The following is a 17,013-nucleotide window of genomic DNA, read 5'->3' on the forward strand; positions in this document are numbered from 1 at the left end:
ATTACCGATTACCTTGTCCCTTGTTTCCTCTCTGTATGCTGCTGCCTCAGCCACATCTTCCACTTCCTTTTCTGTCCTTTCCTCATTAATCTGCGGCATCATCCCTGATTACTTCTGCATCCACCTGTTTTATGGACGGATTAAAAATTATATAGTTTGTTTACAAGCATGTTTTTTGTTCTACATACATTTTTTTTTAACTAAAAACCAGTTTTATTTAAAAAACGAAAATAAACCAATTGATGACACTGATATAAATATTGATGTTTTCAGCTGCTCAAAACAACAATGAACCACGATTAAATACTAGCGAAGAAAACGCCAACAATTTTCTCGATGCTTTAAGAGGTGTAACTGGAAGTCAGGGTAGGTAACTTGTCTTAAATTTAGATTCAAATTCACATGATAAATGCCCCCTTTTTATCTTCACCCCCACACTGTTGTTTTAATTAATAACTTTTGTTAATTGTGAAATAAATAAAGTCAACATAAGATGGCGGCCATAGTTTTATTAGGTGTGGTCTTGTGGAATCACACAAAATCACACTGCCGATCACACACATATGCAAATGAAATGCAGTCAGTTTGTTTAATAAAAAAAACCTGTTAGCAGAGATGAGAGGGACAGATGCGTACTGGAAGTTGAGAGAGAAAATTATAAACTTTTTGTTTTTGTTTTTTTCTCCAAAATACCAACCCATTAAACTGAAATTGTGTATCCAATTTGGACATTGTATATTTGTTTAAAAAGTTTTAGTAATCGCCTAAAACTAATTTAGTTTATTTAGAGGCACGTTTTTTTTTCTACATACAATTTTATTTATTAAAAAACAGTTTAAAAACCGAAAATAAGTCACTAATATAAATATTGATGCTTTCAGCTGCTCAAAACAACAATGAACCACGATTAAATACTAGCGAAGAAAACGCCAACAATTTTCTCGATGCTTTCAGAGATGTAACTGGAAGTCAAGGTAGGTAACTTTTCTTAAATTTAGATTCAAATTCACATGATAAATGCCCCCTTTTTATCTTCACCCCCCCCCCCCCGACACACTGTTTTTTTAATTAATAACTTTTGTTAATTGTGAAATAAATAAAGTCAGCATACCTTTTCTTCTTTAAATATTTTGTACAATATGACAATATGTACAAGATGACAAGAGTTCACGTAATATGAAAATATGTGCAATATGACAATATGTACAATATGACAATATGTACAATATGATAATATGTACAATATGATAATATATACAATATGACAATAGGACTAAATATACAATATGACAATATATACAATATGACAATATAACAATATGACAATATGTACAATATGACAATATGTACAATATAACAATATGACAATATGTACAATATGATAATATGTGCAATATGATAATATGTATAATATGACAAAATATACAATATGACAATATGTGCAATATGACAATATGTGCAATATGACAATATGTGCAATATGACAATATGTATAATATGACAATATGTATAATATGACAATATGACAAAATATACAATATGACAAAATATACAATATGACAATATGTATAATATGACAATATGACAAAATATACAGTATGACAATATATGCAATATGTACAATATGACAATATGTGCAATATGATATGTAGAATATGACAATATGTATCATATGACAATATGACAAAATATACAGTATGACAAAATATACAGTATGACAATATATGCAATATGGCAATATGTGCAATATGACAATATGTACAATATGACAATATGACAATATATACAATATGGCAATATGACAATATGATAAAAGGTCACGTGTTAGTCGCTTGATTTCTGAGAACTTTGAGTGAATGAAACTGAAAGAAAATGGACTAGTGATGTACAATATGAATTATTTTCATAATATCTCATTTACGTACGTGATACTGTTTTATTACTCTCTTTTTTATAGAGAAAAGGGAGTAACGAGACACAGTGGTGTATTTAAATGTCACAACTGAACTGAGATTGAAAAGATAACAAGTCTAATATATAAAAAGCTGTATGTCTGTCTGTCTCCAAATTTTTAACTTCTATCTCTTTCCAAACTAAATATGACAAGAGTTCACGTAATATGATAATATATACAATATGACAATATGTACAATATGACAATATATACAATATGACAATATATACAATATGACAATATATACAATATGACAATATGTACAATATGACAATATATACAATATGACAATATATACAATATAACAATATGTACAATATGACAATATACAAAATATGACGATATAACAATATGTACAATATGACAATATATACAATATATACAATATGACAATATAACAATATATACAATATTATAACCCTAACAACCTCTCTTGTCCGAGGGCCGGGCCGCATCTGTCGCTATCCTGGTTCACTGGAGCATACTTGTGATGTACTTCTGGCCGTGTTCGTCGCTCCCAGTTCACAGAACCATAGATGCAGCCAAGCAGGGCTACATTCTTACTTGTCTAGTGGTGGACCCCTCAAGGGTGACCAGACTCTCACTGGTCACTGGAAAATATCTTTCTGCTGCTCAGGGCATGTGAAATGTGCATGACCCTAAGTCCGTGTGGCAACATTGTCAATTTCGGCCGTCACTCTGGCTTCGTGCTGGATCCAGTCTATCTCTTTCATCATCTGGCATCAGGGCATACCTGAAATAAACTGCATCTTCATTCAGGCCGGCAATCGGAAAAGAAAGAAAAACTCTGGTTCATTTTCATAAAAACCAACAAAATAATTATTCATAAATCATTTTACACTTGTTTAAAAGTCGAGTTCCTTGATCCGAACTTCATGATGCAGGTTGTATAACTTAAGTTCCTCTAATTAATTTCCCAGCTAAGAACAAGAGCCTTTCAAATTAGCTCCTATGAGGGTTACGGGCGGGGTGAGAGCGATGTGGACGCCTCGATGCCAGCCAGTAAAAAGGACCCCAACTCTAAAAAAGACAATCGTTTTTATCAAAGAAATTTCTCCTTCTACCTTTTTGGATTTATTCTTTCTCTTTTCCATTATCTTATTCTTTTTCTTCTCTCGTGAACTCATTATTTTATTCTTTTCATTTTCTCTTTTCTTGTGACCTGCTTCTTCCTCTTTCATTACCATATCTCTCCCTAGGTTCAATTTATTTATTTATCTGTCCAACTAACTTATCACTGGCTTGGTGATCTGGTAGTTAAATACAACAGGTGGACCCAAATGACAACATCTCCCAGACACCAAAGCAGACCTTTTGAACCCAAGTCATTGTACCTTTCAACAGAACATTGTTTCTTTAATAATTTGAATTGTTGTTCTAACCTAAACCAGAAAACGACCCTGTATTATTTTTTCTGCCAACTCGAGAATCTCATTATCATATTTTTTTCCCCCCATTGAAATATTTACATCTCTGGTGGACAGGAATCTCATAACATCTGTTTTTCCTTGACCAAGTGTCAGCATGGCCCCCCCTAACCATACCTCATCCTCTCCCATCTTCTCTTCCTCTATTTGAAAAGCAAGATCATCTGGTGTCGCCAGGGATCTCGTCATATCCGCCCTTTCCTTTCACTTGTCAATTAGTCATAATTGGCATATATGCGACTTACACCAGAAGCCTGACCCGAAACTAGTAATTCTACAATCAAAGTCAACAAAAAGCAACTGACAAAAATTGTCCATTTAGCATGCAAAAATGTCCTGGTCCAATGGTTCTGGTTGTACTGCTGTATATATTGTAATATAGAAAAGAATTCAATAAATACTTGTATGTAGTTCATAGTTCTTATCATCAGAGAAAATGGCACTCATTCAATAACATAACATGCACCCATGAAATTATAAGCTTCCACAGCTCATGAGTCATGGATTTTTATATTCGCCTACACATGCATTTTTTCAATTGATAAACTCCCTTTTTTTTTCTTAATTTTTAATGAAAATTTGTATTTTGCATAACATTATTATTATAGCATATAATAATAAGTGAAAAAAATAATCCTAAAAATGGTAAGACCGCACTTGGCGAGGATATAAAAAAACGAATTGCAGGATTAAGGCAGTCCAAAATGACTTACAAGCAGATTTTTGATATTTTAAGAAAAGAAAATGCGAAAACATCTCTTTCTGTAGTGAAGTGAATAGCTCAAATGTTCGAAGTCGAACGATTTGTAAAAGGGAAATCTGAATCTGGTCGCCCTAGAGCATCCACTTTGAAAGACGACCACAGGCTTAAATTAACTATTTTTAAGGATCAAGAGAAAACTTATGTTGACCAAAGCAAAGAATTCAAAACAGGTGCTGGAAATTCTCTTTCTAGATATATAATATCTAGACGAATGAAAGAAATGGGATTTTTTTTCTAAAAGGTGTGCAGAGAAGCCATTTTTATCCTATTGAGTGACTAAATCACGTACATGCAAAACAGTTTCTTGTTTCCCCTTTATTTTCAGTTCTTCTCTACATGTGTTCCTTTTTTTTCATTATTTTTCATTTTCGGTCCTTCTCTATGACTTAACCTACGTGCATGCAACTGAGGAAAGATAACCATGCTCAGTTCACTATCAAAGGAGGGTTCATACACCCTTTAAACTACTTGCTCATTTTCTCTTTCTCATAAATCATAAAACAATCAGAAAAATATTTGTGCTTTTGATATTTGTTTGTTTTTTTTTTTTTTTCATTTTTTTTTTTGTTTTTTTTTTTAATAATGGCTTAGGGACTGTTTTTTGTTTTTTACCCCCATTGAAATATTTTATTTCTTCTGGACATTTTTGCCTCTTCTTATCGCTACATAAGTACAAAATGGAAATTAAAAGCGCTTAAGAACAACTATTATCTATTATCATATTTATTTATATTTTTTTTCTCATTGAATTATTTACTATTTCTTCTCTGGTGAACAGGAATCTCATACATATCTGTTTTTCCTTGACCAAGTGTCCGCATGGCACTTCTAACCTTATCTCATCCTCTCCCATCTTCTCTTCCTCTATTTGAAAAGAAAGACCATCTGGTGTCTACCGAGATCTCGTCATAGTTAAGGTCCTGAGTGAAATTGCCAGTAACAAAGATGGAAGCATAGAAGCAGTGTAGTTCAGATCCTAAGTGTAATTGCCAGTAACAAAGATGGCGGTGTAGAAGCAGTGTAGTTAAGATCCTGAGTGCAATTGCCAGTAACAAAGATGGTGGTGTAGAATCAGTATAATTCAGATCCTGAGTGTTATTGCCAGTAACAAAGATGGCAGTGTAAAAGCAGTATAGTTCAGATCCTGAGTGAATAATTGCCAGTAACAAAGATGGCGGCGTAGAAGCAGTGTAGTTCAGATCCTGAGTGTAATTGCCAGTAACGAATATGGCGGTGTAGAAGCAGTGTGGTTGCGATCCTGAGTGTAATTGCCAGTAACAAAGATGGCAGCGTAGAAGCTGTGCAGTTCAGATCCTGAGTACAATTCCCAGTAACAAAGATGGCCGTGTGGAAGCAGTGTAGTTCAGATCCTGAGTGTAATTGCCAGTAACAAAGATCGGCATAGAAGCAGTGTAGTTCAGATCCTGAGTGTAATTGCCAGTAACAAAGATGGCGGCATAGAAGATATGTAGTTCAGATCCTGAGTGTAATTGTTAGTAACAAAGATGGCAGCATAGAAGCAGTGTAGTTCAGATCCTGAGTGCAATTGCCAGTAACAAAGATGGTAGCATAGAAGCAGTGTAGTTCAGATCCTGAGTGTAATTGCCAGTAACGAATATGGCGGTGTAGAAGCAGTGTGGTTGCGATCCTGAGTGTAATTGCCAGTAACAAAGATGGCAGCGTAGAAGCTGTGCAGTTCAGATCCTGAGTACAATTCCCAGTAACAAAGATGGCCGTGTGGAAGCAGTGTAGTTCAGATCCTGAGTGTAATTGCCAGTAACAAAGATCGGCATAGAAGCAGTGTAGTTCAGATCCTGAGTGTAATTACCAGTAACAAAGATGGCGGCATAGAAGATATGTAGTTCAGATCCTCAGTGTAATTGTTAGTAACAAAGATGGCAGCATAGAAGCAGTGTAGTTCAGATCCTGAGTGGAATTACCAGTAACAAAGATGGTGGCGTAGAAGCAGTGTAGTTCAGATCCTGAGTGTAATTTCCAGTAACAAAGATGGCAGTGTAGAATCAGTTTAGTTCAGATACTGAGTGTAATTGCCAGTAACAAAGATGGCAGCATAGAAGCAGTGTAGTTGAGATACTGAGTCCAATTGCCAGTACCAAAGATGGCGGTATAGAAGCAGTGTAGTTCAGATCATGAGTGTAATTACCAGTAACAAAGATGGCGGCGTAGAAGCAGTGTAGATCAGATCCTGAGTGCAATTGCCAGTAACAAAGATGCTGGCATAGAAGCAGTGTAGTTCAGATCCTGAGTGCAATTGCCAGTAACAAAGATGGCAGCGTAGTAGCAGTGTAGTTCAGATCCTGAGTGCAATTACCAGTAACAAAGATGACCACATAGAAGCAGTGTAGTTCAGATCCTGAGTGCAATTGCCAGTAACAAAAATGACCACATAGAAGCAGTGTAGTTCAGATCCTGAGTGCAATTGCCAGTAACTAACATGGTAGCATAGAAGCAGTGTAGTTCAGATCTTGAGTGTAATTGCCAGTAACTAACATGGTAGCATAGAAGCAGTGTAGTTCAGATCCTGAGTGTAATTGCCAGTAACAAAGATGGTAGCATAGAAGCAGTGTAGTTCAGATCTTGAGTGTGATTGCCAGTAACTAACATGGTAGCATAGAAGCAGTGTAGTTCAGATCCTGAGTGTAATTGCCAGTAACAAAGATGGTAGCATAGAAGCAGTGTAGTTCAGATCCTGAGTGCAATTGCCAGTAACAAAGATGGCGGAGTAGAAGCAGTGTAGTTCAGATCCTGAGTGTAATTGCCAGTAACAAAGATGGCAGCGTAGTAGCAGTGTAGTTCAGATCCTGAGTGCAATTACCAGTAACAAAGATGACCACATAGAAGCAGTGTAGTTCAGATCCTGAGTGCAATTGCCAGTAACAAAAATGACCACATAGAAGCAGTGTAGTTCAGATCCTGAGTGCAATTGCCAGTAACTAACATGGTAGCATAGAAGCAGTGTAGTTCAGATCTTGAGTGTAATTGCCAGTAACTAACATGGTAGCATAGAAGCAGTGTAGTTCAGATCCTGAGTGTAATTGCCAGTAACAAAGATGGTAGCATAGAAGCAGTGTAGTTCAGATCTTGAGTGTAATTGCCAGTAACTAACATGGTAGCATAGAAGCAGTGTAGTTCAGATCCTGAGTGTAATTGCCAGTAACAAAGATGGCAGCGTAGTAGCAGTGTAGTTCAGATCCTGAGTGCAATTGCCAGTAACAAAGATGACCACATAGAAGCAGTGTAGTTCAGATCCTGAGTGCAATTGCCAGTAACAAAAATGACCACATAGAAGCAGTGTAGTTCAGATCCTGAGTGCAATTGCCAGTAACTAACATGGTAGCATAGAAGCAGTGTAGTTCAGATCCTGAGTGTGTAATTGCCAGTAACAAAGATGGTAGCATAGAAGCAGTGTAGTTCAGATCTTGAGTGTAATTGCCAGTAACTAACATGGTAGCATAGAAGCAGTGTAGTTCAGATCCTGAGTGTAATTGCCAGTAACAAAGATGGTAGCATAGAAGCAGTGTAGTTCAGATCCTGAGTGCAATTGCCAGTAACAAAGATGGCGGAGTAGAAGCAGTGTAGTTCAGATCCTGAGTGTAATTGCCAGTAACAAAGATGGCAGCGTAGTAGCAGTGTAGTTCAGATCCTGAGTGCAATTACCAGTAACAAAGATGACCACATAGAAGCAGTGTAGTTCAGATCCTGAGTGCAATTGCCAGTAACAAAAATGACCACATAGAAGCAGTGTAGTTCAGATCCTGAGTGCAATTGCCAGTAACTAACATGGTAGCATAGAAGCAGTGTAGTTCAGATCTTGAGTGTAATTGCCAGTAACTAACATGGTAGCATAGAAGCAGTGTAGTTCAGATCCTGAGTGTAATTGCCAGTAACAAAGATGGTAGCATAGAAGCAGTGTAGTTCAGATCTTGAGTGTAATTGCCAGTAACTAACATGGTAGCATAGAAGCAGTGTAGTTCAGATCCTGAGTGTAATTGCCAGTAACAAAGATGGTAGCATAGAAGCAGTGTAGTTCAGATCCTGAGTGCAATTGCCAGTAACAAAGATGACCACATAGAAGCAGTGTAGTTCAGATCCTGAGTGCAATTGCCAGTAACAAAAATGACCACATAGAAGCAGTGTAGTTCAGATCCTGAGTGCAATTGCCAGTAACTAACATGGTAGCATAGAAGCAGTGTAGTTCAGATCTTGAGTGTAATTGCCAGTAACTAACATGGTAGCATAGAAGCAGTGTAGTTCAGATCCTGAGTGTAATTGCCAGTAACAAAGATGGTAGCATAGAAGCAGTGTAGTTCAGATCTTGAGTGTAATTGCCAGTAACTAACATGGTAGCATAGAAGCAGTGTAGTTCAGATCCTGAGTGTAATTGCCAGTAACAAAGATGGTAGCATAGAAGCAGTGTAGTTCAGATCCTGAGTGCAATTGCCAGTAACAAAGATGGCGGAGTAGAAGCAGTGTAGTTCAGATCCTGAGTGTAATTGCCAGTAACAAAGATGGCAGCGTAGTAGCAGTGTAGTTCAGATCCTGAGTGCAATTGCCAGTAACAAAGATGACCACATAGAAGCAGTGTAGTTCAGATCCTGAGTGCAATTGCCAGTAACTAACATGGTAGCATAGAAGCAGTGTAGTTCAGATCTTGAGTGTAATTGCCAGTAACTAACATGGTAGCATAGAAGCAGTGTAGTTCAGATCCTGAGTGTAATTGCCAGTAACAAAGATGGTAGCATAGAAGCAGTGTAGTTCAGATCTTGAGTGTAATTGCCAGTAACTAACATGGTAGCATAGAAGCAGTGTAGTTCAGATCCTGAGTGTAATTGCCAGTAACAAAGATGGTAGCATAGAAGCAGTGTAGTTCAGATCCTGAGTGCAATTGCCAGTAACAAAGATGGCGGTGTAGAAGCAGTGTAGTTCAGATCCTAAGTGTAATTGCCAGTAACAAAGATGGTAGCATAGAAGTAGTGTAGTTTAGATCCTGAGTGCAATTGCCAGTAACAAAGATGGCGGAGTAGAAGCAGTGTAGTTCAGATCCTGAGTGTAATTGCCAGTAACAAAGATGGCAGCGTAGTAGCAGTGTAGTTTAGATCCTGAGTGTAATTGCCAGTAACAAAGATGGTAGCATAGAAGCAGTGTAGTTCAGATCCTGAGTGCAATTGCCAGTAACAAAGATGGCGGAGTAGTAGCAGTGTAGTTTAGATCCTGAGTGCAATTGCCAGTAACAAAGATGGCGGAGTAGAAGCAGTGTAGTTCAGATCCTGAGTGTAATTGCCAGTAACAAAGATGGCGGAGTAGTAGCAGTGTAGTTTAGATCCTGAGTGCAATTGCCAGTAACAAAGATGGCGGAGTAGAAGCAGTGTAGTTCAGATCCTGAGTGTAATTGCCAATAACGAATATGGCGGTGTAGAAGCAGTGTAGTTCAGATCCTGAGTGTAATTGCCAGTAACTAACATGGTAGCATAGAAGCAGTGTAGTTCAGATCTTGAGTGTAATTGCCAGTAACTAACATGGTAGCATAGAAGCAGTGTAGTTCAGATCCTGAGTGTAATTGCCAGTAACAAAGATGGTAGCATAGAAGCAGTGTAGTTCAGATCCTGAGTGCAATTGCCAGTAACAAAGATGGCGGTGTAGAAGCAGTGTAGTTCAGATCCTGAGTGCAATTGCCAGTAACTAACATGGTAGCATAGAAGCAGTGTAGTTCAGATCTTGAGTGTAATTGCCAGTAACTAACATGGTAGCATAGAAGCAGTGTAGTTCAGATCCTGAGTGTAATTGCCAGTAACAAAGATGGTAGCATAGAAGCAGTGTAGTTCAGATCTTGAGTGTAATTGCCAGTAACTAACATGGTAGCATAGAAGCAGTGTAGTTCAGATCCTGAGTGTAATTGCCAGTAACAAAGATGGTAGCATAGAAGCAGTGTAGTTCAGATCTTGAGTGTAATTGCCAGTAACTAACATGGTAGCATAGAAGCAGTGTAGTTCAGATCCTGAGTGTAATTGCCAGTAACAAAGATGGTAGCATAGAAGCAGTGTAGTTTAGATCCTGAGTACAATTCCCAGTAACAAAGATGGTAGCATAGAAGCAGTGTAGTTCAGATCCTGAGTGCAATTGCCAGTAACTAACATGGTAGCATAGAAGCAGTGTAGTTCAGATCTTGAGTGTAATTGCCAGTAACTAACATGGTAGCATAGAAGCAGTGTAGTTCAGATCCTGAGTGTAATTGCCAGTAACAAAGATGGTAGCATAGAAGCAGTGTAGTTCAGATCTTGAGTGTAATTGCCAGTAACTAACATGGTAGCATAGAAGCAGTGTAGTTCAGATCCTGAGTGTAATTGCCAGTAACAAAGATGGTAGCATAGAAGCAGTGTAGTTCAGATCTTGAGTGTAATTGCCAGTAACTAACATGGTAGCATAGAAGCAGTGTAGTTCAGATCCTGAGTGTAATTGCCAGTAACAAAGATGGTAGCATAGAAGCAGTGTAGTTTAGATCCTGAGTACAATTCCCAGTAACAAAGATGGTAGCATAGAAGCAGTGTAGTTCAGATCCTGAGTGCAATTGCCAGTAACTAACATGGTAGCATAGAAGCAGTGTAGTTCAGATCTTGAGTGTAATTGCCAGTAACAAAGATGGCAGCGTAGTAGCAGTGTAGTTTAGATCCTGAGTGTGTAATTGCCAGTAACAAAGATGGCCGTGTGGAAGCAGTGTAGTTCAGATCCTGAGTGTGTAATTGCCAGTAACAAAGATGGTGGTGTAGAAGCAGTTTAGTTCAGATCCTGAGTGTAATTGCAAGTAACAAATATGGCGGTGTAGAAGCAGTGTAGTTCAGATCCTGAGTGTAATTGCAAGTAACAAAGATAGCAGCGTAGAAGCAGTGTAGTTCAGATCCTCAGTGCAATTGCGAGTAACAAAGATGGTGGCGAACTGATTGAATCCAAAATTCGACAATTTTTATAGTAACTTTAGAAGCTTTTCATTGGTTGCTCACCATGACTTGTGGTTATAAAAACGATCGTCAAAATCATTGGTGTCATTTCCCCCCCACCATCAGGAGTCAAAAACATTTCACAAAAAGAAAACAAATCAATTAATAATGTAACATTTTCTCAGCACACAGGACATGCATAGAAAGACACATCTATTTATTTACGTGCTTACACCAAAGGGGAAAGAAGCAATGCAAAGTGTCATTTTTAGACAAAAAATCCATTAAAAGGAGATAACTCAAAGTACGTTCTTTAAAATCAACATCATGAGTTAACAGACAAAGGGAGGCAATCCGAACACCCACAACAATGAAAAGGTCCAATCGAAGAAAGTGGCAGTGTGAAACATTTTTTGATCATCATTCAATCCCGGGCAACGTTGGGTGTCCCTGCTAGTTCTTTCCTTAAAAAAGAAACATTCTGTGAGATTTACAGTGAACGGACCATCACAGATAAATAAAGCAAATAAGGCGGAAGGGAGTTCCAAAGCCGGCAGTTCTGGGGAAGAAACTGTGAAAGTAAAAAGCCTTCTTACATCTAGGGATCTCTGCTAGGAGTGGGATTTTGGTGATTGTCGGGTTTTTTCGGGCTATTTACGTTGAGTAGGTACAAGTGCTTGCAGTTCATGAAAGCATTCACCATTAAAATACTTGTAGAACAGGCAGAGGGATGCAACATTTCATTGATGGGACAGAGGCTGAAGCTTAGATGACAGTTCAGGACCTATCAGGTTGGTGACTCTTCTTCCGGCATCTACAGGTAATTTAAACAATAACAGAAGTGATGGAATTATGTTTAAGAACAACTCTGAAGATTCAGGTAGGCAAAGTAAATGAAACAAAGAAAGGACCATCACAGAAGCAAATAAGTGTTTGGTTTATGGAAAAAAAAATTGAGTTGAAAAGAAGTGGTCATCAGAAAAGAAATAAACCAAGGTGAAACAAGGAGTAGATGATACAGGATGGCCCACTTCAAAGTAGATACATAGATATTCGAATACTCTATTAGTTCTCCTTTTCCTCTCAAAAACCAAGTTGGTAAAGAAGTTGAGAAAATAATTTTTTTCTCCCCAATTGACCATTTACGTATATTATAACATATCTGGATTATAGATAATACAGGGTGTCCACAAAGTCTGGCTACATTATGTAGCCAGACTTTGTGGAAGCATCCTGTAGATTATGTAGCCTAACTTTGTGGGCACCCTGTATATAGACACACACACACACACACACACACACACACACACGTGTGTGTGTGTGTATATATATATATATATACACACACACACACACACACACATGTGTGTGTATATATATATATATATATATATATATATATATACACACACACACACACACACACACGTGTGTGTGTGTGTATATACAGGGTGCCCACAAAGTCTGGCTACATAATCTACAGGATGCTTCCACAAAGTCTGGCTACATAATGTAGCCAGACTTTGTGGATACCCTGTATATAATATTATAACATATCTTCCTTGTAGTCTCTTGGTCTTACTGGATATCAAGATCAGAATTCATCCAGTCTAGTAGAGTACCCAGCTTTGTGCAGTTACATGATGTAACATCACATGGAGAAAGTGCACCATTCCTCGTAAAAGCTAGTGTGGGTTAGCAATACCGTGGATATCTTATTTGAACTGTGAACATTATGTGATTTTCAATATTTAGTCAGGTTGTCTTTCTCTTAACGCCCAACTGACACCACAAGACAAAATGCAATTCTTTTTGCCGCAAGAATGCGCTACATGCCACACGTCTCACAGATCACTGACACGAGTTCATGACATGTTTACAGAAGAGAGAACAATAAGCAAACATTCCTCGGACTTGCCATCATATGATTTTTATCTTTTGTAGGACTTGAAAACAAAAATTTTATGCAAATAATCCTCACAATCTAGACCAACTAAAAGAGAACATTACAAACGTTATCAGGAGAATCACTAGCGAAGATCTACAGGCAGTATCTGCAACCGTTAAACGTGCCCAGTAATACATAGATGTCAATGGGGAGCACTTTCTTTTTTTTTTTTGTCACATTTTCATCTCAAGCAAGGCACAGTGCCATTGTGATGTAAGGGGTTACTATCAGGGATATAAGCTAGAGGGGTACTATGCAGGGAGTTGGGCAGCAAGATGGCTGTTTACGTTACACTTAAACTTCTGCATGTCAGTACAGTTGGGGAAGCAGGAATTCGGAAGGGAATTCTAAAGTCCAGCAGTTCTGGGGAAGAAGCTATTAGAGTAGAAGGTTTGCTTACATCTGGGGATCTCTATTGTAAAGGGGTGGGACTTTGCTGCTTCTCGGGTTTATTTACATCGAGGGGGGGGGTACAAGGGCTTGTAGTTCAATTGATCACTTTTTCAATTGTCGTTGAAGTTTAGATATTCTCAAAACATTGTGTCGCCCACACAGATACGTGACTGTTCCCTCTCCTTGATCACTCTTGGTTTAAGAATAATTTAAGCTTGTTCTTCTGGATTTCATTTCCAAAAAATAACGCTCCATAAAACAGGTACTCTTATCACATCCGAAATCAAGTGTTATAGGAGAGTCATTTCAAAAGTTAAGATTCATATTTTTTAAACTCAGAAAGCTGATGAGCTTTGAAGACAGGAGTGGTACCATTAAAACAAGCGACCTTGTATAATGGACTGTCTGGTGTTCTCAAATTGATCACCCATTTGGTACTGACCAGACTCAATGTTGCTTAACTCTTATGATATAGTGGGAATACTATATTTTAGAACAGTTTATTTTAATACTAGCCTGGGTGCCCAGCATTGCCCGAGTGTTTGGAGGTGTGTATTGAGCAAAAAAAAAAAAAGTGGTAGTAGGCATGCAGGCTCGAACCCATGACATGAAGGTAGAAAAGAAAGTGAAAGAAAATCTGACGTCTTAGCCAACGTCTTCATGACGCGACCGGAAGTCAAAAGCGTTGAAATTAACTGAAGTCAATCCAATGGTGACGATGATTTGCTAACATGTCGGTTAAAAATCGACCCCCCCCCCTCCCTTGTACAAAACGGCTGAGTTTAGGGTGAAGGAATTAATAATTTTAGCCAATTTTCAAATATTTGTTGCCCAAGATGTCAAGCTTCAAAATGATACCGATCTTGTCAGGATCCATTGCGAAAGATGTTGCAAAATATGCAAACATACATACATACATACATTTAAACAGACAGGTGAGATTTATATAATAGACTTGCGGGGGGTACCCGGCGATGCCCGGGTGTCTTGAGGTAAATCAAAACTCCGGGGGGGGGGGGGTAAATAAAAAATGTTTTGGTAGGTAAGTATGAGAATCGAACCCGTACCCTTGAGTTGGAAATTAATGTGTGAGCAATAAAAGTTAACTCTGCTGCTTCCATTTGACCTAATTAAGAAGGTCAAATAGAAGTCACGCAGTTGTCTGCTTTTGTTTTTTTCCCCCAACAGATGTTGGGGGGAGGGGAACTAGCTCCCAATTGTCCAGATTGAATAACAATTGTCTGATGTAAAACATTGATCAAAGCTGATTGCTTCTGGACATTTCCCGATGCAATGCCGAGAACGTTGTTCGTTGTTAACTTTGAATTAGTTTCACTTTTTATACGAAAAAGCCTCATCAACATGCGAGAAGCTAAAATGGCAATAATTTTGTAAAAGTCGACGTAAATAAATCTAGATGCGACGCACTTTCCCAAATCATACATATTATTATTTAGGACCCATATAAACAGTTGTAAGCGATAGTAACGAACCCGGGAGCGTATGCTCGAAAAGCCTTTTGAAGACATACACGAAATGGTCACACACATTTTGCCTTTTATATATATAGATGTTTCATTTTTCACATGTCAAATTGTTGATGAGAAATAACATGAGCTAGTTCTATGGTTAATATTCCCCATTTTATTTGTTTTTTCATCTGGGTTTGATTCACAATAATTACGGTCCATTAAGTAAATGCTGTTACCACATCTAAAACACAATCGCTCGCTAGATTGTATTTTCATCCTTGATCCCTCTTCATTATGTATCCAATTTGCACATTGAATATTTTACAAAAAAGTTTCAGTAATGGCCTAAAAATAATATAGTTTACTAATCTACCTGTTAGCCCTTAAAGGGTAAGATGAAAAGTGTTCAAAGTAGAAACTGATTTTGAGTTTATATTGCCTTTTATTGTCTTGAGAAAACATTTTTTTAAGTGATGAGTGAAAAAAATAAAACTCAGGAAGCTTCCAGAGCTCTACTGCAAGCATTAATTAAAATTAAGGAGGCCCTATTAAAAGTACTACTAAAACCAAGTTTATGCCCCCCTCTCTCCTTGAAAAGAAATATTTGTAAAGTAAAACCTGAAAAAAATAAATCGTCATTCTCACTAATGATGCAATTCTCTATCTATATAAAAGCCAAGTACGTCCAAGGATGGAGTACTGCTGCCACATCTGGGCAGGAGCTGCTAAAAACAGCCTATCCAGCCTTGACAGAGTACAAAATAGACTTTGTGGCTTGGTGGGGGATGCCCTTTTCTCTTCCCTGCAACCTCTTTCCCACAGAACAGATGTAGCGAGCCTATCTTTGTTCTATCATTATTTCCATGGCAAGTGCTCGTATGAGCTCCATTCTCTGGTCCCCCCTCGCCAATCTTTTACAAAAAACACCCGACTAGCTGAAACCACTGTCAATAATTTCCCCCACTCCTTATCTGTGCCTAAATCAAAACGTAGCTTCCATGAACAAAGCTTCTTTCTTAAAACTGCACGCCTGTGGAACTCTGTTCCGCTTGCCTGTTTCCCTCCCGACTTCAACCTGGATGTCTTCAAGTCCAACACAAACAAATTCCTTATGAACCGCCCCCTTAAGTAATGACACTTTATCAATTCTCCAATACTATTACTACACTATCCCATTGATTACTGTACACACAATAACCCTTATCCCCGAGTGGCCCTTGGGCCTTGATAAGTGGTGATAAGTCACTGAGCCATTTTAATTTTAACTCACTTTTTTATTTTAACAGTTTTATGCATGAAATCATAAAATAAAGGGGGGAAATGGTTAAATGCCTTCCATTTTAAGCTCTTTTGATTATCTCTGCCATAACCTTTTTCAAAGTTTCTGGCCTTATTTCTCTTTTAAAAAAAAAAAGTGATCAATTGAACTACAAGCCCTTGTACCCCCCCCCTCGATGTAAATAAACCCGAGAAGCAGCAAAGTCCCACCCCTACACAGTTGAGATCCCCCACATGTAAGCAAATCTTCTTCTCTGATAGCTTCTTCCCCAGAACTGCTGGACTTTGGAATTCCCTTCCGAGTTCCTGCTTCTCCAACTGTACTGACATTCAGAAGTTCAAGTGTAATGTGAACAGACATCTTGCTGCTCAACTCCCTACATAGTATCCCAGCAACTTATGTCCTTGATAATAGTAGCCCCCTATATCAAAGTGGCACTGTGCCTTGTTTGGGGTGAAAATGTAAAAAAAAAAATAATAATAATTAAAAAAACATTAATTTATTTATTTCGGACTATTATTCTCATCGTTATTTGGTTGTTGCTTTTCACGACGTTTCGGCCAACTATTCCTCTGGCCTTCGTCAGGTGGTAACCGCGAAGGATAGGAACTCCGAATCTCCTAACTGCATTCTCAGCAATCACTGCCATCCGTAGTTGTCGTCTCACCATGTTTTTGGCCAAGTAGGCCACTCTGACCCAAAGTGCTAGTACCTGTTAGGGTCCCAACTATGAGTTACATAGAAACCGACTTAAAAACAACAAATATATTCTATTAAAAAATTTTTCTTCAAAATCTTTGGAT

The 17,013-nt window shown here is 38.0% G+C and overlaps 1 protein-coding gene across 5 annotated transcripts in view; it reads left to right on the forward strand.

Moving 5' to 3' along the window:
• The window catches only part of LOC145270429 (uncharacterized), a 101,147-nt gene that overhangs the window by 32,389 nt on the left and 51,745 nt on the right, over window positions 1-17,013 (forward strand). For 4 of the 5 annotated variants that reach the window (XM_080126072.1, XM_080126074.1, XM_080126073.1 and 1 more), the window contains 2 exons: window positions 274-366; window positions 882-974. In XM_080126072.1, the coding sequence (XP_079982198.1) occupies window positions 274-366; window positions 882-974 (186 nt within the window). The remainder of the gene's footprint in view (window positions 1-273; window positions 367-881; window positions 975-17,013) is intronic. The other variant, XM_080126075.1, reaches the window with a different exon arrangement.

Source organism: Euprymna scolopes, chromosome 46 (genome assembly GCF_053919585.1).
Source record: "Euprymna scolopes isolate OS-2025 chromosome 46, ASM5391958v1, whole genome shotgun sequence".
NCBI lineage: Eukaryota > Metazoa > Mollusca > Cephalopoda > Sepiida > Sepiolidae > Euprymna > Euprymna scolopes.